General features: G+C 35.6%; 2 protein-coding genes across 21 annotated transcripts in view; both read right to left on the reverse strand.

The window, feature by feature from the left end:
* Positions 1-1101: 1101 nt before the first annotated feature.
* On the reverse strand, positions 1102-13301 carry LOC107817469 (carotenoid 9,10(9',10')-cleavage dioxygenase 1-like). Of its 6 annotated transcripts, XM_016643301.2 has the most exons (14): positions 12835-13301; positions 11252-11322; positions 10987-11001; positions 9592-9703; positions 8705-8804; positions 8480-8542; positions 8112-8222; positions 7163-7347; positions 4322-4460; positions 3586-3703; positions 3401-3502; positions 2887-3138; positions 2169-2280; positions 1102-1310 (listed from the first exon to the last, which is right to left on the reverse strand). In XM_016643301.2, the coding sequence occupies exons 1-14, from the start codon at positions 13063-13065 to the stop codon at positions 1281-1283; spliced, it is 1641 nt and encodes a 546-aa protein (XP_016498787.1). In that variant the 5' UTR covers positions 13066-13301; the 3' UTR covers positions 1102-1280. The 6 variants fall into 6 exon arrangements, with proteins under 6 accessions (XP_016498787.1, XP_075095007.1, XP_075095009.1 ...); XM_075238906.1 differs by lacking the exon at positions 10987-11001 and having other exon boundaries at positions 11245-11322; XM_075238908.1 differs by lacking the exon at positions 10987-11001 and having other exon boundaries at positions 9592-9714; positions 12835-13300.
* Positions 13302-13828: 527 nt separating this feature from the next.
* The window catches only part of LOC107817468 (carotenoid 9,10(9',10')-cleavage dioxygenase 1-like), a 29462-nt gene continuing 19837 nt past the window's right edge, over positions 13829-23453 (reverse strand). For 2 of the 15 annotated variants that reach the window (XM_016643299.2, XM_016643300.2), the window contains exons 2-14: positions 22098-22168; positions 21773-21869; positions 21007-21118; positions 19835-19934; positions 19594-19656; positions 19201-19311; positions 18688-18872; positions 18400-18538; positions 16714-16834; positions 16535-16636; positions 16005-16256; positions 15179-15290; positions 13829-14090 (exon numbers count right to left, since the gene is read on the reverse strand). In XM_016643299.2, coding sequence (XP_016498785.1) covers positions 14061-14090; positions 15179-15290; positions 16005-16256; positions 16535-16636; positions 16714-16834; positions 18400-18538; positions 18688-18872; positions 19201-19311; positions 19594-19656; positions 19835-19934; positions 21007-21118; positions 21773-21869; positions 22098-22158 — 1485 coding nt within the window. In that variant the 5' untranslated portion in view covers positions 22159-22168 and the 3' untranslated portion in view covers positions 13829-14060. Of the gene's footprint in view, positions 14091-15178; positions 15291-15411; positions 16257-16534; positions 16637-16713; positions 16835-18399; positions 18539-18687; positions 18873-19200; positions 19312-19593; positions 19657-19834; positions 19935-21006; positions 21119-21772; positions 21870-22086; positions 22169-23453 lie in introns of all 15 variants that reach the window. The other 13 variants (XM_075237645.1, XM_075237646.1, XM_075237650.1 and 10 more) reach the window with 9 other exon arrangements.

Consider the following 23453-nt stretch of genomic DNA (forward strand, 5'->3'; position numbering starts at 1 on the left):
GGAGGGGGAGGGCCGTGCTGCTCGACCGTTATTGGTGCAACGCAAGTTCTTGCATTTTCTCTGATCGCCTTTTGGGCGGGTTTGTCGAGGATGCTGGTCAACGTATTTGTCAACCAAGCCTCGAGCAGTTTCTTTATTGCCGATGGCACCTCTTCCGTTGTGGAAATGGAAGCTCCCTTACCGTGGGACGTTATGATACTACCATGAGGAAGGGGTGAGCCACTTCGCCTGGGAGAGGCATTTGGCGTTATATCTTTACCCTTCGTTTCGGAAACCTCGTTGATGGTGTTTAAGAGGTTGGTGGTGAGATCGGCCATTGCCTTCATCCTTTCTTCTCTGTTACCTGCCATGTTAGGTATGTGTATACAAGAAAGTAGGGGATCTTGCTCTTTTTTTGCTAGTTATAGATCTAGAAGAAACTAAAATTTTAATTAAGAAATCCCTACAGACGGCGCCAAATTGTTTGACCAAAAAATATAATCGACTAATTATAAACCTTTGGTTAGACTAATTGATTTTACGTGATGAGGGGTTAAGCCTAATTAATAATAATTTCATATCTATAATCGATTTACGTGAATAATATTTAAACAGCGTTGAAAAAGAGTTAAATGCAATGTGCATTTAGTGTTCCAATGCCAATAATGGAAAAGGAACATCAATCATTCAATAACAATAAAAGACATTAGAGTAAATAAGGAGAATGATTCACCCAACATTGAATGAGGTGGATAATTCCTCCTTCTAACAATGGTGAATGACCGACAAATACCAGAATATCGGAGTCTATCTTGGATCTGATAGAAAAGGGGTAGAGTAATCAACCATCGCCCTTATCATGGATTCTCCCTTTCTATTTATAGGGACATGCCCCCAATTAACCCTAAAAATACAAGTATAAAGAATATCCAACGGAATATTCTCTTAAAGGTCCTGTTACTAAACTAGCCGTTACTACTCATCTGATACTAGACCTCGGTCATGATTGGTTGCTCGGCGATGAGTCCTATTAGTTACTAGTCGACCTCGGCCAAATTACTTTTAGCAACACCACTAACCGTCGAGTGCCCTTAGGCGAATTTTGACCCATACACGTGTCTCTTCCATGAGCCAAAGTCTTTACTGAAAATGTTTGCGGGTTGTAATTACAGACTAACATAAATGCATTTATTATGTTTCAAGTTATCAATGGCTAAATAGCCAGTTATAGCTATTTATAACAGCACTATAGATGCAAACATGATATAAGATAACGAGGTAATATATGTTGTTGATCACTCTCACAGTTTGGCTTGTTCTTGAATTTGTTCCTGTTCACAATAAATGAATTCAGAGAATGAGTATCAAGTTTAAACAGGAAAGTGACAAGAAACAGTCAAAAGTTTTAAAGGGTTGAGCTGACAGAAGTTGCAGGTATGAGATTTCTTCTAATAATGTATCTAAATTCCCTCTAATTACATACTTCCACTGCAGCAAGCAGAATGGTGATCTAGTAGGCGCTTGGACAGTATCTGGTTGAATTAAAAAAAGATAGTATTTGAAGTTGAAAGAGGTATTTGGAAGTTCAAGTTATGTTTGACATGAATTTCACTTAAACAAGAAGTTGTAAATTTGTGAGCGGATAATAATATTTGACTTGAAATACTACTCAAACAAGTTTTCAATATGTCACCATTATTTCAAATACTGAAGCTCAGTATTTGAGCGGATAATAATATTTGACTTGAAATACTACTCAAACAAGTTTTCAATATGTCACCATTATTTCAAATACTGAAGCTCAGTATTTGCAGATACTGAAATATTTTTAATGGCAACCGGGAATGCTCACCGGGGAAGGGCAGAGAGATACAAATGGAGTTCTTTAACCTTCACTTGTTAGGAAACTAGTTTCGCAGAAAAAGAAGTCATATTTAAAATTTCGGTTTCAAATGGGAAGCAAGTTTCTGAGGAAATTTATTAGGATAAAACATAATATGGAGATTCACTAAAAAGAGGTAGTTTTTTGGTTGCAGTGCCGATGTCCAGGGGCACCAAGCATTCTATTTTTTTTTGGGGGGTAATTAACCAGAAAAGGAAACAGTACTCCTGTCCTGATTTTGAGTTTTGCTATATTGTTACAGAAAGAAATTTAAGGCAAAGAACCAAAAGTAATTGGGATGACTCACCTCAGTGACAAAAAAAGCATGGAATCCATAAGGAACTCTTTTGGGTAATTCAACCACTGCCACAGGTTCTGTTGACATTGTTTTTGCATCAATTACATTCACAGCTGACTTTCTGCACAAATTTATAAAAAAAATGGTTTAGCCAAAGTGATTCTGTTTTAAGTTCAGTTACGAACTTTGCTAATTTTTCCTTATGCGTCTAAGAACTAAGATAGGAAAATATTTGACAGACGAGAAGGTGTACCAAACAACGCACAAGGGAAATAGGGATATGTGCCGCTTTCAATTTTATAACTAAGGGAAGTCCAAAGAAGATTTTTTTAACTAAATAGTGAATGCTCACGTACACCGTTTTTTCTAGCTATGCTTATGTCAAGGTGGAAAAGAAATGGACAACTTAGCATCATATGATCTGAATCTCATGTTGCTTCAGTATATTGTAGTTGCAATTGTTCTACACGCACACATAACAGATCTTAGAGGTAGGAGAAGTTATGCTCTTTCAGTTACATGGGTTGAACTGTTCGACACAGCAAGCGGTCTAAACTGACCGTCTTTGCCACTCTATTTCAATTTAAACAGTAGAACAGAAGAATTTCGCTTGTTACCTTAACATCCAGGAGAATACCAATACATAATGGTCTTAAACGGGAAAGAGAAGATATACTAATAGTGATGTTTATGATAGATGCAAGTAAGAGAGTGGCAGACAAGGTACCCGGTGTTCTCATCATGTACGAAGAATATCAAGTAGCCATCGTCCTCTTCACTTTCTGTCCCAGGCTGACGCGGAACAAATACAGCCTCCGAACCAAACCTGCCGGATCCTAGATCAAAGATGCCTTGAACATTTCCTCCAACTTCAAGCTGTGCTTTTCCAGTCTCTGGTTCAGCATGCAAATCAAATTTGATGACTCCAGTTACCTTGGCAATGCTGTCCAAAGTGGTTCCATATACATACCGCTGCTTCCTAAATTTCAACAAAGCTACTATAATTATACCACATAAATGAGAGGTCTTCCTATTAACCTCTAGAAAAACCAGATCAAGCAATCAAAACCAAAAGGAACAAATCTGATAATGCACATGGGAAAGCATGCACATAGCACTCACAAACAAAAGTTGAAGCAAATGACATATGAAGGAGTTCATAACCCAGCATTTTGTACAGCAAAACATAAGCTACGTTGACCGAAAATTGCCTGATAAATTAATATATAGAGACAACCGACCTGCCAGTGTAATTCTCGTTGATCCGTGGAAAATCAACAGCAGACTCCGATAGTTTCTTCTGTGAAGCTGCACCACTCTTCATATTAAATCTCATCTCATATCTGTAAAAAACAAAACCAAAATCATGAACGGTGGCAGATATAAACAAGGTCAATTTTAAAAATCAATGTCAGAGTCTCTTAACAGCTCATTGGTGAAATTCTCAAGCTTTTCTTTAACAACTCCATTGACCATGTCTAGGTTTGGATTTTGAAGGCGGCAGGTGATCAACACGACTTCATCTCCCTCCTCCCAAGCATTGGCTGGTAAAATAATCAAAATGATAAACCAGTCAGAAAACAGATATCTGCAGCAAGATATTGATGTAGAGAATGTGTTGACCCTATACCTATCACAACGGACAATTACCAATTATAAGTACAAGGACTACACTGCAACTTATCTTTGGACCACTGACATCTTCAAGATGTTTGTCCTGAATTCTAATTACCCTACATAAATTTTTTAAGGTGGCAGTTCCGCTTATATCATTGGCCCTCTGATTTATATTTACAGCTTTTAAGCTTTCAGATGATCAAAAGTTACTACTGAAGAGTCCTCCTGCATTCCATGGCAATAACAATTCCAAGTTTCAACTTTCAACCATCCAAATTATTTTAAAAACAAGACATATTTTGTCTGTAAACATCTAATGTGGTTCTGGTGACTCAAACTCAAAAACTTAATTTACAGGTTCCAAAAGGAAAATTCCTTTACTATATACTTTTTTATTGACAGATTATTTTCCTTACAGGATTATCAATCAAATTTCATACCTATTAATCACTGCATGTACGTATGCGGCTATTGGCTAGCTACAGCTTTTCCGTTCAGAATAGGCTAAATTTTAACTTTTCAAGAAAGACCACAAAGTTGCTTACCATTGTGAAATATGAAGCAATTAGGAAGCTCGAACCACTTGATTAGGGCCTCACTCTTCGCATATCGTGGGAGGACACCAAATCGAGCCTTTTTAGTAACATCGAAGGAAAAAGCCAGCTGATTATTTTTCACCATTTCCTGAATAGAAAATTCATATCTAAGAATAAATCCAAAAATCTTAACACTATGCATGAAAAATACAATCCTGGGACAAATATAAACTCAACACCCTCCCAAACGTGTAATCAGATTTTGGAATTCGCACATGGACTTTAATACAGACTTATGGATGTGAGAACGAATTTACTAAAGGTTCCCTTTGGTATAATTCGAAGGAATATGAGCATCCAACCCAAAACGTAAGGCAACTGATGGAGTAACCCACAACTTCTATAAACTCCTTTAAAATCTCTCACACTACCCAAGTAGGACAAATATAACTCAAAAAATAGATTTCCCTTTATCAAAAAAAAGATGTATTGCTGTGGTTTCGTCAATTCAAATGACCATGTACAAAGAAACGTAATATACTACATCCATTTCATTCAAGATATCTGTTAGATAGTTATGTGTAAATAGTCCTAGTCCCATATATAGTAGGAGTAGAATATGTCCTAGTCCCATATGTAGTAGGAGTAGAATATGTATTATATATAGGGCTCATTGTATCATTGTTAATAAATAGATTTTTCTCCCGTACATTCTCACATGGTATCAGAGCTTCCGTTAGCAAATTATTGTCATGCGTCATTCCAGCAACATCCGAGAAGAAAGATCTCGTCGCCATGCAATTTTCCGGCAACTTCGTCTTATTCTCAGGGTTCATCACTGCTACAGTGGTACTGTGCATATACCAGTACTACCATCAGATCTGAAACCCTTGTGCGACAAACCCCAGAAATTTCAGTCCCATCGGAACAAAAAAGTCAATCACTGTGCGTCTTTCCGGTTGACAACTTAAGATTGATTTGCGTTATCTCCATATTGGCAAGTGTTGTGCGAAAACCAACACTACCATCTTGTTCGGAAAAGTAAGACGACAAAACCTCACGCGTCTCCACGTGCCACCGGTGCGTGTGAGCCATTCCGACCATTGTTTGACAAAACTTCTTCAGGACAACTTACTCGTCCAGTGATTCCAAGCCTACACATATAAAATACATCAAATTCTGATAACTTTTATTTTTTCCGACGTGAACAGTGATTTTCCGGCGTGAACAGTGATTTTCCAGAAAAAAATTGTGTACTCTGGTGGTGTTTCAGAACCTATTTTGTAGTGTAGAATTCGGCTTAGTCTCACTATTTTCAAATTTTTCCGGCAACTTTTCGGTCAACTTTTGTTTATCAGCAATCACCTGGTTTTGTTGCTCAGGGGGAGTCTAGTGCCTTGTATGTCGAATGATCAGCTTGCAGATATTTTCACCAAGTCCCTCACTGGTCCTCGTATTAGTTACATATGTAACAAGCTCGGTACATATGATTTGTATGCACCGGCTTGAGGGGGAGTGTTAGATAGTTATGTGTAAATAGTCCTAGTCCCATATGTAGTAGGCGTAGAATATGTCCTGGTCCCATATGTAGTAGAAGTAGAATATGTATTATATATAGAGCTCATTGTATCATTATTACAAAATAGATTTTTCTCTCGTGTATTCTCACAACATCCATTTCATATTGAATGAACCAGGCAATGTCACATAACTTGAGTAATAAAATGCCACATTCTGTTTAAGGCCTAGATAAGAAAAGTAACTGAAACTGAACACTGCAAAGAACAAAAAGAAAACAGATGATAGTCATGCAAAAGGTAAAAACTACAGCATCTTTACATAAGTTTCTTGGTCTATGTTACTTAAGCTGGTTTAGGTAACCTCAGACATAATTCACTGGTTACATGCTTATTCAGACCATACTACAGTGGACTTTAAGAAATATTGAATTAAAGAATAAGTATTTCTTAAATTATGGTGGTTTCAAAAGTCTTAAAATAGTAATAATATATTTAATAAAATTATAATCAGAATTATATATCTCATCTATGATTGAATGTGGAAATAAGTATTGCTACTAAATTATAAAAAGACAAGTATAATTTGGATGCCAAACTGACATTACAAATTGCTGCTGGAATGTTCATGAAATGACCTAACCCAATTAGTGATTGTTGGAGGACTAGCATATAGTGGTAGCTATGGTTTTTCATTTTATATTTGCAGGTGTAAAATTATTGTCCAATACTTGTATGCTATATTTACTGTGTTTTTGTGGTATCCATCTTTGAACATTTTAGTATCTAAAGCAAAGCTCTTACTCCACTTATAGGATCAATATCTTAACTTTTTTCTGTTTAAAGAAGTTTTAAGGTATGTATTTTGAAGTTCAATTCATTTTCTTATGGTTCTTTAAACGCTTTGTTGACTACCATTCTTTCTAATAATATACTTTAGATACAAGAGTAAAAGTTAGGAATGTAAACTTGAGATGAATTTCAATAAGTAACATCTGTAGCAGCACTAGTATACCCCAAATAATGCTGACTTTAATACTAACTACCAATCATGAAGTTTTATTACCAAATTTTCGACAAGCATTTACCTAACAATAGCTGATTCTTAAAACAGAAGTCCATAAACCAGAAACCTCCTTGAAGTCCTCTCCTATAGGACTCCAATACGGAGGTGGACTGATGTAACAAGACTTAACATCTCTCTCTGCTTCAATTTTGGAGCCAAGGCTTTTTCATCTCTCTTAAAAAGCTTACATCATATTTCCCATCAAGAGAGAAAGCTGATATTACTACAAGACAAATCCGTAAATTGTGAGCTACAGAAGTCTCATACCTTCGGTCGGAAACACAAAGGGAGATCCATCATAACTGCATAATTTTCAGTTATAGCAAAATCATGCATCATGACAGGCTCTGGTATTGTTATTGAGACCGGATCCTGCATGATTCCATCCTTTGATATAACCCTATAAGTGATATAAGGTGGGTTGTGAGAGTAGCCAAAGGTAAACATCTCACCTGCATGCAAATATTCAAAGTCAAACTCAGAGTGTTCTACCAAAATAATGGCTAAATAATTCATGCTCCAAACTTGTACTAATGATCCATTTATGGTTCTTCTTCTCTCAATTTTGAACACTGAACCTTGAACTAAGAGTCTATCACAGATACACAACATAAGCAGGTGACTGCGTCAGAGGTAATATTGATTGACTGTCACTAACTATCTGCGTACACACTACCCTCCCCAGACCCTGATGTTGTTGTTGTTGTTGTCACTGGATAGCTTATGCAGAGTTGGCAGTTAAAATGGGAACCCTAATCTTGGGTCAACCATCTTTCTTCGCCTGTATTTACAGCCCAATGGGAATGCTGCTCCATCTTCTGTTCACTATCCTATCCTCAACTTCAAAATCAATTTGCCTTGGCATTCAGTTGTTGAATTTGTTTTGATAAAATAGTACTACGTTATAGAGGAAAATAGCAATTTTCTTAGGTTTTATCACAAATCTACATCACCACTATCAGATTGGCAAGCCAGGCATATAGGAAAAGAGGTGTCAGCAAATGAGAAAAGAAGGCTGAACAGATGACTCAATTAAAGGAGGTCATGCGCTGAAAGGATTGCAGTCGCAATCACAATCGTTAGAAGAATACATGTACTGGTAATTCTTTCATCTATAAATATTTGGGTAGCAAAGTTTAAGGACAAATCTTTTGAATTTATAAATAGTGACATGCTTATTATTGGCAATGCAGAACTAGGTCTGCTGCTCTCTTACCAGTTACAGGGTCAACTTTTGGATGGGCAGTGAAGGAATGCGCCAACCTTTTGTCATAATCCAGCATGCCGAGTGTTTGAAGATCTCCATCCTCCAGAACTTTAAGTGCATCTGTGCAGTGTACACTCAGTATTAAAGGCAGAATCTATACTTATAATCTAAATCATTGAGTGAAACAATATTAACTACTAATACTTGTGGTCTGCCCATAACCAAGACTTCAGATTACAATATCACTATATAATCGTGCTTGATATAAGGAAAAAAAATGGGAAAAAGGTCGAAGAGAACACCTATTCAAAGGCTTGCACATCAAAAATCATAGATATGTCATATTACTGAACAGGTCAAACAGAGCAGTGGCTTACAAGGTTTATCAGCCTCTGAAAGTGCCAAAAGCTTCCCATGGTGATATACTAGAGCAGTATTAGCTGGAGAAGGAAACAAATTTTACTTTCAGCTGGTAACTGTCATATTGACTACATAAATATTGTTATGAATCAAGACGTATTCCTGCCATCGTTAACAAATTATACTTGGAAAGTCTTGTCAAGAGAAGATAGATAGACTAGCTAAAATTCCAGCCAACTAACCTGTTCCATTTCCATAGGTGATGTCCAATACTTTCAGCTTTGCTCGGAGCATTTGCATATAAACGGTGAACAGACCGAACAACCCTTTAAGATCTCCAATCTGCAGATGTAGTAAAGCGAAGGGTTTTATAAAGCATAATGCATGGTAGCTTGACACAGTAGTCCCATTTGGTTTGGGAAAGAATATTTAAGGAAGAAAACTAACAGCAGAAAGTGACAAGATAAATGGGGTGAATCAACTTCAGGTCATAAACACCAATAGGATGTCTTAATTCCTTTCCTCTGAATTACTGGTACTTAAATTTTAAGAGTTACCCGTAGAAATAGTCGAGGTGCGCGTAAGCTGGCTCGGGCACCATAATTATCAATTTCTTTTAGAAGTTAATAGAGATCTATGACAAAGGCATGCCAGCAAATGCATCATTTCAGTTTACAGTGATCATAAACTAAAAGGGAAAAGAATGACACAATTTTCTTTAAAATAGACCGTCTCCATTATGAAGATACATAAAAGAGTTGAAAAAGCTTTCTGAAGTGCTTTAATTGCTGGGGCATTTTTTCAAACTGATGTTATGCCCTAAAAGACAAACCACGTTCGAACAGCATCATTCTTTTGGTCATCATCCCTAATTCCAGAAAACCAATAAACAACAACACATTACTAATTGTTTTGCCCCTTTCCAAATAGCTTGCAGAATAGCTACTTAATGAAGCATCCACAATATGATGAAATATCTTTTAAAAAAGGCATCCATAGTTATGTGAAGAAGTTGCTGAATGCATCAACACATGTGAAGAAGTTTTAGTACAAGAAACTGCAATCATTGTTATATGAAGCTTGAAGGGAACAAAAATCTAGGGGTAAGAACTTCAAAACAAATGCACACCTTCATAAACTTAGCTCCTCCAAAGAACTCTTCTTGCTTTAGACGTGATGTCCTCACATAACGTGACACATAAGTTGCTTTTCCATCTTTAATGCGCAAGCCATGAATCATGCTGAATAAAGGCTAAAAGTTTGAGATCGTATTACTTCTTTCCATGTGAAAGAGTTATAAAGACATGATAGTTATTAAGCTTCAACATAACTCATCTTAAAAAATTTTAAAAAAAGAAAAAGTAACTGATAAAATGGAATAGGAAAAACCAGACTAAAAATTGCTTTGTCATAATATAGGACAAATGAATAATCGATGCAATTTAATCAGATTATGTGCAAAGTAAAAAGATTAAGCAGCAGCAGCACAAAAGAAAGAGGAACAATTACAACTACTGCTGCTGCGGGCTGCGGCTTAGTTCCAAACTAGTTGGAGTGAGCTATATGAATCTTCACCATTGCTCCATATGGTTCAATAACTTGGAGTTCTTTAACCCTAGAGGTTCTCTACAATATCTACTGACCTAGCAACTCTAAATAGATTAAAAGACTGAATCTGACCCTGATGCAAGCATACCTTCATGACTAAAAATTAATTTTAATTAGTTGGTATCACCTTTATGGGCCTTTTACTTCTGTTGTGTTCCTTTCCTGGCTAAGTATTCATAGATTCCGGGAGATTGTAGGTCCTTCAGCACAACTTACCTTTCCATATGATTTTAGGTATACCTTGTCCCTTTTTTATACCTTCAAACATCATGGTTAACACTAATATAACTAGACAAGACAGCAAAAACACACTGCTATGAATTAATTGACATAGTTTACAAACTAAATAGTCCTGATCCACCTCATAATGTGCTTCTTAACAAGCAATAGTTTAAAAAACCCGTCCCTGTAATCTGAAAATTCATTGTCTTGCCATCCTAATGCTCAGCCCTTCTCTTTCCTGTTATCATCAAATTCAAATATTTAATTCCTTGTCAATCCTTCTCGTCCTGTTATGATAAATTTAAAGATTCATACCCTAGCTATCATGTTCAAGCTTTCTTTTGTTGGAAAAATGGTATCAATCCTATTCTGGTGAATACAAGGTCTGTCTACAGAGACTATAATGCCCATTTGAGTTGTTCAATTAAGAAAAGAGTACAAGGGCCTTCTTATCTAAAGTTACAAAATGCCAACTGAAATTTTCAGTTACTTGCCACTCTTATCAGAAAGGGAAGCTTAGTCACATAATAAGCGGTAATCTATTTCAAAGTGCTTAAGCTGGAGACAAGAAACACATAGGTAGCTGGAACAAATAAAACTAGAGTTGTAGAGGTGCTCCACTTCTTGTTCAAAGCAATGAGAAAATAAGTTATTACTGCTCCAAATTGCAAAGTCAGGATTGTAAAGGACATACCCATCCCCATCAAACCTGCATAGAAATAAAGTGGGAATAAGCCTCAATGCAATCAGAAAATGAATCTCTGTTTCGCAAAAAGTATGGAGTTCCACTACAGAAAAGTATGATGTTCATTTTAATGAGCTACAGGGATACAATGGCAAGAAAGAAACAAATAACCAAAAGGAACCCAGAAAAGCTTATGATATTTTTCAGGAGGATATTTACGAAGAAAAGGAATTTGAAAGTCCTGAGGACGATAGGTTCAGGATAAACGACGAACCAGTGATATCCAGCAACCGGAGCAAACTTTGGATTTGGACCAACCCTAACAAATTCACCATTAAGGCACTCCTGTAATAGAAGTTCATATTACTAGGCATCATAAGAGTAAAGTTGATGGCAACAAGCACAAAATGTAAATCCTGAGCAGTAAATCGGACAATATTCCTTATGCTTTTAATTCAAGGAGAAATAAAAATAATGGAAAATAAATCTGCTCCTGCCTCTGTCAAATCAATCCCAGCAAATGCAAACCAACAGTTAGATATGAGCCCAAGAGAAAAAATACAAACAATGAAATGAAGAATAAAACAACAAGATGCCACTTAATCTTTCATGCAGTATAGTTGCAAGTTAATTGCTTGCTCTTCACACCACTGCACAACTGAACTTTAATAAGCTATTTAGCCGAAGCTGTTACTTTAGCTAATGCTGTTAACTATAGTTACCTGCTAATTATATAATATCTTAATTTCTGTTGCAGTAAGGTCCCGTGAATCTTCCATGCAGTAAATCATATCCTGCATAACCTAATGTATTGACATTTACATGCTACGTTCGCTAAAACTGTCAAGAAATTTGCTCTGAACATTATCAAATAGGGCTTTAACCAGTTTCTTATTCGAGTTTTGGACAAAAGACATCTTGCAGATTCCCTAGAAATTTTACAGCAATGAAAAGAATAGGCAAATGTTTCCCTGCACCAAGGATGATAAAAGTGAATTCTTTACGTCAATAGAAACACATAGGAAGTCTCCCCCGCTTTGGTCGTTAATCAGACAAAACATATATTTTGTGCTAATCAAGAATTCCTAATATACTGATGGCATAGGACTCTAGCAAAGTCATTAGAGATGAACTCACGCAAACTGTAAATTTTTATCACAATACTTCGACCATGTCATGGGAGTTATTATTACCCTTGAAATTTTGAATTATTCTTATTATTATTCACAACAGCACACACTTCAATGACAAATATTATTAGGAGTTTCCTATTTTCATTAGAACCCATTAAGGATCAAACTAGGTTTCAGCTGAAACATGCTGACCAAAACCAACCTATTATTGGATTTGCACTCGCAAGATTTTGGCATTTCCTCATTTTCCCCTCTCTTTCCTTGATGATAGAAAAAGATGAGCATCAAATTAGTACTTCCTACTTCTTCCCCTACCATTTTCTCAAAAAATGCAAGCTTGTAACAACCAAATTTGTATCCTTCGTTTAGACAGACAAACTTCAAACACCCTTCTTCTCAAAGAACAACCCCTCTATCCAAAGAGGTGTAGGCAGGGGCGGATGTACTATAGAAGCTATGAGTTCATCCTAATCCAGTAGCTTTAGCTCAAACTCTGTATATGTGTTAAAAAATCAACCAAATAAGTACAAATAATTGATTTCAAACCCAGCAACTCAAATGGGCTGTACTACAATTTGGAACTGCATAAAGTTCAAAATTTGGGTCCAATAAGCACCTAATTTCAGCAACTATAACTCAAGAATCACAAACAAACAAAAAAAAATCAAACTCTAAGCAAAACAAACAAATGATAATAAATAAATAACTAAACTAGTGAACTGACCGGAAGATGGCCAGAGACGGATAGGTCTTTAAGAGGAGGAGTTTCATCAGTAGGTGCAAAATTCCCTTGAAGATAGTGAAGCGGCTTGGTGGAATCGTGCATTAACTTTATGATTCCTTTTTCCAACAAGTCTATGGCCTTCCCAATTACTCCCTTTTTCGGCTTGGGGTTCACTACCACAACTCCTCCTTCACTTCTCTCTACTGTATCATCATCTTCTTTTCTCCCCATTTTCTCCACCCACTCAGTTGATTGTTAGAAAAGGTTTTTTTCTCTTTTGTGTGTGTGTGTGTGTGTGTATTATTATGAATGATTATATAGTCTGTTTAAAGTGGATATTGGAGGTTTCGCTCTGTTGATTCCTTTAACGACTGACGGAGATACCATGAACACGTTTCCCCTGTTTTGTTTGTATTCGGAGGATGTCTTTTGGATTAACGGCGTAAATAGATACCCGAATTGTGTGTGGATTAAGATACTTTTGGGTACCAATTATAAACTGACAAGCTTCCACCGCGCATTATCTTTTGCATTTTGCATCCCTAATATATGTCTTAATTTCTAATTAACACCCTATTCTCTAATAAGGACATGAAAGGAATTTTGTAATTTTTATTTAAAAAGTGATTTATTAACCATTGAAACTAGGAGACTAGATAGCAACCAACATACAAGACAACTCTGTGATTAGAATAAGCACTCAGTTTTTGTTTTCATTGATAATGTACGGAAGAAAGGATATGGGAGTGTAATAAAGAGGAAACTATATTCTCCCAAACATATTGAATGAGAAATTCTGGTACATTCTGCTAGCAGCTATAGCTGCAGCTTTATTTGGCTTTCTAACATTGCACTGCAGCCTGCTGCTGTAAAAAATGAACGCATAGTTCAGTTGTCCCTCTTTATATTCTGGCCTTTTCTTTTGGACTCTATTTTAGGTTAATTTGTTTAATCTTCAGACATCAATGATACCAGTTCTGGAAGGAAATGTGTATTTTTGAAGTTTAACAATTCCATTCTTATGTGTATAAAATGAGTGTAGATACATGTATACCTCCAGAAAACTTGACATACATTTATTATGTTCTAGTCACCAGTAGCCACATGCTTATAACAGGTAGTATGAATATAGTTACATAAATCACAGAATTGATGACGACAACTGAGAATAGAGCTGCATGTTGCCGGAAGTCTGGCTTGCTTGATCCACTCCTCACAAGTATTTCTCACAGTTTGGCTTGCTCTAGTATTTGTTCCTGTACAAAGTATGATGAATTGAGATAATGGGACCGAGTATAGACCAAAATGTAAGAATGAGAACAAGTAAAAAGAGAGTCAAAACTACTAGAATTTGCTGCCATGAGGGTCCTCAGAAGCAGCAAATTGTAAGTCTACAATTAATACATACTAACAAATTAATCATGGTAATAACTAAAAAAAACTTTTAGCAACTATTTATCAGCAAAAATCTTAACTTAGCCAAATCCTAGTTTAAGCAAGGCTAGTGAATAAAGAAAACTGCAAATCTAGGTAGGACACCACCCGGATCAAAAGCTAAGGTCACTTTATCCTACATAGAAAAAATTAACCAACAATCAACAGAAAATGTCAAAGAATGTTGGGTGTGTTTGGTACGAAAGACGGAAAATGTTTTCCAATTTTCCCATGTTTGGTTGGTTTAAATATTTTGGAAAATATTTTTCTTATGAGCTCATTTTCCTCTTATTGGAGGGAAATGTTTTCCTTAGGAAAATATTTTCCAAAACTCCTTCTCAACCTTCACCAACCCACCCCACACCCCCCTAACCCCATCCCATGCCTACCCACCCCACCCCCTCTCTCATAAAAGACTTTTGTTTTTTCAAATTTCAGTTTTTTTTTAGATGCCCTTTAAAAAGATTTTTTCCCGCATCAAATTTCTGTTTTTTCGTTTTTCTGCACCACCCACCCCAACCCCCGCACAATTTTTTTTTTTTACTTTTTTTTTTGTAATTTTAAATTTATGTTTTTTAGTTTTTCTGCACCCCCACCCCGTACAAAAAAAAGCTTTTTTTTTACCCTTTTTTTTTTTGTAATTTCAAATTTCTGTTTTTTCGTTTTTCTGCACCCCGCCCCTACCCCCTCCACCGAAAAAAAATATTTTTTTTATATATTTTCAATTTTAGTTTCTTCATCTTTCGGTTTACATGTTCGAAATTTTACAAGTTACAAAGTTATGAGTTTGGAGGTTTATGTGTTTGGAAGTTTACGCATACCAAACACCGGAAAATGAATAAAATTACTACTTGTTTTCCAAGAAAATATTTTCTAGGTTATACCAAACACACCCGTTATGTTAACTCACCTCTGTGACAAAGAAGGCATGGAATCCATATGGAACTCTTTTGGGTAATTCAACAACTGCCACAGGTTCGGCTGACATTGTTTTAGCATCAATTACGTTCACTGATGACTTTCTGCATAATGAACCAGATAATGGAATTGGTCAGAGAATATCTCAAGTTTCTGGCACAAAATAATGAACTTTGAAGTCACAATTGCTCCCCTGAAAGGGAAGGCATTACATTGGTCATTCACCTATTTAGGACTGAGATTTTCTTCAATGGAGAATTCTCCTCTCTGAGTATTTGTATCTTAAGGAAATTACGAGAATAACAGAGAACCATTTTAGGCTTATGCTAATCTTATATTATGTCCGAGTAGGAATGCAGAGAACCCATAATTGCTTTATAGACAACTTGCCAGTTTTGCAATAAAGTGGACCCAAATAGAGAGGAATATACAGAAGACTAGTTCGACATTGCCGTGTGTTTGACTGATTGAACGGGACTTTCTTTTATTTTGATAGGATTTGTGAAAATTTTGGAAAACTTTCAGCAGGAGGTTGCCTAACACGGCATCTTAAAGATTTCCAGGACATGCCACAATCTTTAAATCATAATTGTGAGGCAAGTTGCATTATTGTGCTCTTTTACTTAATACTTGGCTTGAAGCAGAAAACTTTGAGATGAAATCTACATTTCCTTTCCCACTTTATTCTTGATTTAAAACAGTAAATTCAACCTAGAGACACTCAAAATCTCTATCTTTTGGTCTCACATAGAAAAGGTCCAAGTTATAATAGTTGTGTATTTTGTTTATGCAACGAAAGAGAGAGGTAGATGAGGTACCCAGTGTTCTCATCATGTACGAACAATATCAAGTACCCATCATCCTCTTCACATTCTGTCCCAGGCTGACGGGGAACAAATATTGCCTCTGAGCCAAATCTTCCAGGTCCAAGGTCGAAGATTCCAAGAACGTTACCACCGACTTCGAGCTTTGTTTTTCCAGTCTCTGGTTCCGCATGCAAATCAAATTTGACAATTCCTGTGATCTTGGCCATGTGGTTTAAAATGGTTCCATATACATAGCGTTGCTTCCTAAAGTTTGCAAAAGTTACTATCATTATGACGGCATAAGGAAGATTATCTAATCAAACCTCTAGGCAGACATGATAAGAAATGAAAATGAGATGATCAAATCACTAAAATTAAGGCAAGCATTCTCTCAACACTATGAAAAAAAGATGAAGCAAGAAAGATCGCCAGCAGTTGAAGGTGTTCCTATGCAGCACTTTAACATCCATTAACCCACATCCTGGATATTTTATGTAGTGTAGGAATTTCAGAATTAAACTGAAAATGTTTTAACAGCTGACCTTCCAGTGTAGTTCTCGTTGACCCGTGGAAAATCAACAGCAGACTCTGACAGTTTCTTCTGTGATGCTAGACCGGTCTTTATATTGAATCTCATCTCATACCTGACAATTACGACTAAAATCAAGAACATTCAAAGATATTAAAGTTAATTAAGATCATGAGGTTACAGTTTCCCTACAGCTCATTTGTGAAACCGTCACGCTGTTGTTCTTTTTCAGTTCCATTAATCGCATCTAGATCTGGATTCTGCAGACGGCAAGTGATCAAGACCACATCATCTCCCTCCTCCCAAGCATTGGCTGGTAAAGCAATCAAACAAAACTCAGTTTAGATCGGTTCGTAAGACTTTGGCATTTATATCTTGTGACTTGTTGAAGTTTATGAATGGTGCTAATAACATTTTTGTGTTTTTGCAGTCTATAACAGAAGTTACATAAAGCCAGGCAGTCATTATGTCTGATGAGACGATCTGAGAAGTGCAAACCATCTACATTGAGTACAAATTGTATCCATCTCTTCAAAGCTGTATAGAAGTATATCAGGAAGCGGGTTTAATGAACTCCGCAGGTTGGTGGCTATGTTCTCGGTTGCTTTGTAGAAATCTGTTTTCTGGTTATTCAGAGCCAGCAATTGGCTGTCGAATTTCATCCCACAACTAGAAGAAGATCGTTTCGGGGTCACTGTGGTGTGGCTGAATGTAGAGCAGTCCGCCCTTACAGCCTTAAATCAGTAAATTATTTAGAACTTCGAAAGATGGTCAAGGTAACTTGCTTCAAAGCCACTGCACTAGATGGGCATGTAGTAGTCAGCCCAGAATGCTTTTCTTTACTAAAATACTATTTCGGATGAATGGGGAATTACGTCGATTTGTGCAGCGTAGACCCAGCATGAGGCGTTTTAAGGTATCCACCTACGTCGCTATGGAAAGATGTCCAAGGTCAAACATCAAGACTAGAGACACTACAATCTTGGTGAATCACCTTCTATCTTTCTTTCAGTTTGGTACTTTAGCAAAGGGGAAATTTCTATTAAGGTACTCAAATTCCATTTCCACCAAAGGAATTAATTAAAAACCTACTCGAGCGACTTCTCTCAGGAGAACAGTTGTATGCAGATTAATCCGTTCCTTTATAAGTTTCACTTATACCGTAAGTTGCTTATGGGTTAATTCTCAGTTTTCTTCTTATCCCAAGTCCCAGCAGGCCAGCATAGTATCAGTGAAAGGCTATCTCACAGAAATTAATTGTGGCCACATGCCAGTTTGAGTGAAGTGAAGTGAGCAAGCACAATAAGATTTGCAAGAAGCTATTGCCAAGAAAAATAAGAGAAGTTGTAATGTCTATATTATGCACTCGTAACAGGCCAGTAGCACATACCAAGCCATGATTTCAATCAAAGGCTTACTTCTTAGGCATAGCCAAAAGATGCATTTCCATTTTTTTTTATTTTTTTTTGGCTTTCTCACTCAAATCTTAATGAAGTTAATTTCGGACTAGATTTATCATCATTAAGAGTTACGAATATCCTGCAGATATTATCTAACCATCCAACAACTGTGGAAAACATGCGGATTTTGGCTGAAAGAGCAAAGCACAAAGTGAAAAACTTCATTGGAAATAAACCTGCTCTACATGATAAAAAAAATTCTGTAACCAGTTTAGTGGAGATATTCCATAATAGGGATTATCAATTGAAGTGAAACTTGCTCCTTACAAAAGTCAATTGAACTGAACAATTATATAAATTTAAATCCTGGCTAGAGTCTGTTCAGTTTTCCAATCAAGGGGAACTCAAGGGACATGAACTTCCAATATTTCAGATATAAAAACCGGAAAAAAAAAATTGAGATTTCAAAATTTCATACCATTGTGGAATATGAAGCAGTTAGGAAGCTCGAACCACTTGATTAGGGATTCATTCTTTGCATAGCGTGGAAGAATTCCAAAGCGAGCCTTCTTTGTGGGGTCAAAGCTGTATGCCAGCTTTTTATTTTTCACCATTTCCTAAAAATACATAACTCATTAATCAGCTGAACTCCCTTCATAATTAATTTTGACTAAGAACGTACGAGGAAAATTTCAAGTGGTATCAGGAGAGTAAAGCTACTCTCCATAATATAAATTAATAGAAAGAAGCTGTAAAGGTGGCAAACCTTTGGTTTGAAGTACAACGGAAGATCCATCATAATTGAATAATTTTCAGTAATAGCAAAATCATGCATCATAACAGATGCTGGTATAGTTATTGGAACAGGATCTTGCATGACACCATCCTTGGATATGACTCTATATGTAGCGTAAGGTGGTGTCTGCGAGTATCCAAAGGTAAACATTTCCCCTGTATGCAAATATTTCCAAGTCAAACTATATTTCCTATCCAAAAGAATTCCAAAATAATATAGGAATAAATAAATCATCAAGCTTTATTTTACATTCATATTTGGTTTCTCGTACGCTTGAACAAAATGCAGCTGACACAGTAATAGCATCAAATGGAGGAAGCCAGCATATGAAATGGAAGGGATACAGGGGAATGATGAGTGATACCCACAGTTGATCGTTTTTCTGTTTCTTAAAAGTTTAGCATAGCATTCTCTATGATTAAAGGATTGGAAGCAACAATAATGTCCTATTTATTTTGCATAATTTGTAGGCAGTTCTCTTACCAGTTACAGGGTCAACCTTCGGGTGAGCAGTAAAGGAATGTTGCAACCTTTTATCATAATCCAGCATGCCAAGAGTTTGAAGGTCTCCATCCTCCAGAACTTTAACAACATCTGTGAACGGAATTTTCATTTTGCCAATATGAAGAAGGAAAACAATCAAAAATAACAAATAACAATTTTAAGTTGCCAATAAAAAACAATCAAATCATTGTTTGGCAGTTTGAATACATATAAAATAATTTCTGAGACTTACAAGGTTACAATATAAATGGAAAAAAGTGATTAACTATAAGATGTCAAAGAACCATTAACAACATATTCAGGCTAGCAAGCAATTAGAATATAGATAGCTTAAATTTCTCAGTTAATAGATCAAATGGAGAAGAGACTTACATGGTTTATCACCCTCATGAAGAGCCAAAAGCTTCCCGTGGTGATATATCATAGCTGTATTAGCTGAAAGAAGGTGAAAAAAGCTCATTTCCTCTTCCTAAGTCTCAGACAGGCATACAAGAAAATACACATCTATGCATATCATTCTTCAAGAGATTCAGTTCCTTCATAACAAAAATGTTGTTGCAAAGCTAACCAGCAAGATAACAACATCATACAACCTCAAACTTCGCTGACCTACCTGTGCCATTTCCATAAGAAGTGTCCAAAACTTTCAGCTTTTCCCTGAGCATGTAAATGTATACTGAGAACAACCCGAACAGTCCTTTAAGATCTCCAATCTGCAAATGGAGTTGTAAAGACTAACTAATATACAAAGAAATGGCGGCTTGACAGAGTATCAAGTCGAGGACAATAAAGTTCATTATTTAACATTGAATAAGAATGCATCTAACATCAGAAAGTAGCTAGCTATGAGGTGAATCCAGGTAAGTGATTGGATATTCAGAACCATTCTGTATGGTTTTTTTTACTCATAACAGGTTAAATTAAGAACAAGCAGACCAAGAACTATGAGTAGGTCATTTCAGTGGAAAATCATTTTAATTGCAAAATTACCATAGTACTAATATGAAGACAAAAATGCCGAAAGTTGTCTCTTTCCAATCATTCCATCTGCTAAAGCTGAGTATACAAATAATGATCCTTTTATCTGGGAGAGCAGTCTCAATAATCATCAAATTTCAACCAGCTTCTCTTCCCCCGATATATCTACTTTGCTTTCTGATTGTCTAACAGGAACTTTATTTTTGTAAAAATTGCTTTCAAAACTTGTAGAGTAATAAAGCACAACAATAATTGATACTCACCAACATAAAAATTTTGGTAGTGTCACTGTTCAGCACACCAAGGAAAGTTTCCAACATTTAATTTTGGCAATTTTAATTTTTCTAGTTTTGTTGCTCATATTGAAAAGATTACCAAAGTCTTTACATTCTCCGTCAATCGAGTCCCAAAAGAAGTAAAATTTCTTCATTATTCCTTCACAACATTGTTTACATGCTTGAACTGTTACATTCTCATCCAGTATTCTATATCTTCCTTTTCTTCCCTTTCCCTACTTTTGGTAATAGTCCTTATTCGATAAGATGAGGATAACAGAGTATGTCATACAACAACAGAATGTCACATGTTGATTTTCCAAATACTTAGTGAAAACTTTATGCTAGTTTTCTAGATAAAGGATCCTTAATCATGCGAGAGCAGCTAAATGGTTTCATTAAAAAAAAAAAACAGAAAGAAGATTACATTAAGTTCAATAAACTTCAAATGTATATTGTTTGAAGTTACACAGAATAAAAGATTAACAAGACAAGGAAATTTGAGAGTAAGAACTTCAAAACAAATGTACACCTTCATAAACTTAGCTCCTCCAAAGAACTCTTCTTGCTTTAGACGAGATGTCCTCACAAAACGTGAGACGTATGTTGCTTTTCCATCCTTAATGTGCAAGCCATGAATCATGCTGAAGGAAAAATAAAGTTAATCAAGGTAATAGTTTTCTTCGATGTCATACAATAACAAGGATATTTTCCTTCACATTCAACATGTCTCCTCCACATATCAAAAGCAGCATGAAACATAGAAATATAGATACACCAAACATATTTTGTTGTCACTGGAAAAGGGCAAACAAGCAACTTGAACTAATAAAGCATGACTAATGCTGCATCATAAGACGATTCACGAAATAAATGTTTTCACGGTATGCTGTCTCTTAATTAGACGAGAGAGTAGATAGACAAGATAATGAACAAAGCTGGCCCTGATATTAAGAAATGAACCAATCATCAATCATTTTTATTCGGAATCCCTAGCAACAAGCATCTCCCTCTGTATACCATACCTGACTCTTGTTAAAATGACACAGTATTATTGAGCCAAATTTTTTGAAGAGCAATACACAAGGTCGACAAACCATATGAAGTTATCAGTTAAGAAAAGAGTAAAACAACATGAATGAGTTCTTCAAACATTAAAAGATTATCAAGTGTGAATTCCTTGCCTCATTAAATAATACCAGGTAGCAGATTAATCACATGAAATGCAATAATCTAATCCAGTTTCAGACAAAATTAAGACATTGATCTTGCTCAAAACGAGTGAAAGAGTAGAATACTAGTGGCACTTCTTTTCCAAAATGATTTGTGACAATTTACTATGTACGCTAAAGTGAAAAGTCAAGACTGCAAAAGATGTACCCATCACCGTCAAACCTGCACAGAGAAAAAGCAAGGATGAGTCTCAGAACTAGCAATTTTTCTACTGAATCTCTTTACAAGCAAAGAGCGCAGAAGAATATAATATATATGTCAATGAACAAGAACGACGAATTCTTTTATTATGTAACCTCAAAGATTGTATTTGTTTTGGAATAGGAAAGGGGAAGAAGAGAAGGAACAAAAAGACAGTGATGGAAATAGGTTATGAAGCAAAGAAAATACCAATGATATCCAGCAACTGGAGCAAATTTTGGATTTGGACCAACCCTGACAAACTCACCATTTAGGCACTCCTATCATGCAAAGTTCATCATGGATTATTAGATTTCTGTGAAGACGACTAGATTAAGCCATCATAAAAGGAAGATCTTAAGAACTAAAGTTGTTTCAGATATGTTCTCCTTTATACTAGAGATTAAGGAAACAATAATCTGTTCACCCCAATCGGTTTTCATAATGCAAACCTGAAAGAATTATGGGGACAAATGGAAGTGCAGAAATAACCAAAGGATGAAATATCAACTGATTAGTATTTGTATGAAGTAAAACCCTTTGTTATTCATCTTATTTTTTCACCCTTCAGAGCTGACAATAATCAGTTGATTCATTGCTACAGCTGAAGTTCTTGGCATGTCACATACTCTCATATTTACAATCATGTTAGGTTGCATTCTTGGTCCTTATTATGAACAAATGGGTCATGAATTGGCCTCTCAAAAGCACACTTTGAGAATACAGTTACAAAGCTCAGTTTCAACAAGCTCTTCGAGCAAAGATGCATATTCTGCTACTATGTAGTAACCGAGAGTCTATTACACTCTGCTATAAGTTAACTTCAACAAACTTGTTTTTCTAAATGGTGAAAACATACTTGGTTTATCTTAACGATGATATCCTATTATATATTCTAAGAACGTCAAAGGCTAAATATAACTCCTCTACTTTCGAAAATAGTCTAAAAATACTCCTCGTTATACTATTGGATTATCTATACCCTACAGTCATACTTTGAGTTCAAATATACCCCTCATTTAAATGGAGAGACACGTGTCATCGTCATGTTAGTCAATTCTAAATATCTCTTAATTAATTAAAAAGATTCATTACTCATACACGAAAAATAATTTTTTTTTTGTAAAAACTGAAAAAACTGAAATTATTTTTACTAAAAACTGAAAAAAAAAGGAAATTGTTTTTTTTCAGTTTTTACAAAAAAGCTGCCTTAGAAAAAACTGAAAAATATTTTTTAACACAATATTTTTGTAAAAACTATTAAAAAAAGCTGAAAATCAATTTTCTAAAGCAATTTTTTTTGTAAAAACTGGAAAAAACTGAAATATTTTTTACTAAAAACTGATTTTTCTTCCAGTTTTTACAAAAAAAAAAACTGCTTTAAAAAAAGCTGAAAAATATTTTCTAAAACAATATTTTTGTAAAAACTGGAAAAAAAAAACTAAAAAGCAATTTTTTAAAGCAATATTTTTGTAAAAACTGAAAAAACAAATATATTTTTTTTCAGTTTTTAGTAAAAAAATATTTCAGCTTTTTCCAATTTTTACAAAAAAAATACTTTAGAAA

This window comes from Nicotiana tabacum, chromosome 19, assembly GCF_000715075.1.
Source record: "Nicotiana tabacum cultivar K326 chromosome 19, ASM71507v2, whole genome shotgun sequence".
NCBI lineage: Eukaryota > Viridiplantae > Streptophyta > Magnoliopsida > Solanales > Solanaceae > Nicotiana > Nicotiana tabacum.

What these genes read in the sequence shown, in the direction of transcription:
- LOC107817469 (XM_016643301.2), bottom strand. Translation starts at nt 13,065, where the DNA reads ATGGGGAGAAAAGAAGATGATGATACAGTAGAGAGAAGTGAAGGAGGA. An exon ending in CACCTATGGAAATGGAACAG is followed by an intron (nt 8,543 to 8,704) that starts GTTAGTTGGCTG and finishes TTCCTTCTCCAG; the next exon opens with CTAATACTGCTCTAGTATAT. An exon ending in TTCAGAGGCTGATAAACCTT is followed by an intron (nt 8,223 to 8,479) that starts GTAAGCCACTGC and finishes TACACTGCACAG; the next exon opens with ATGCACTTAAAGTTCTGGAG.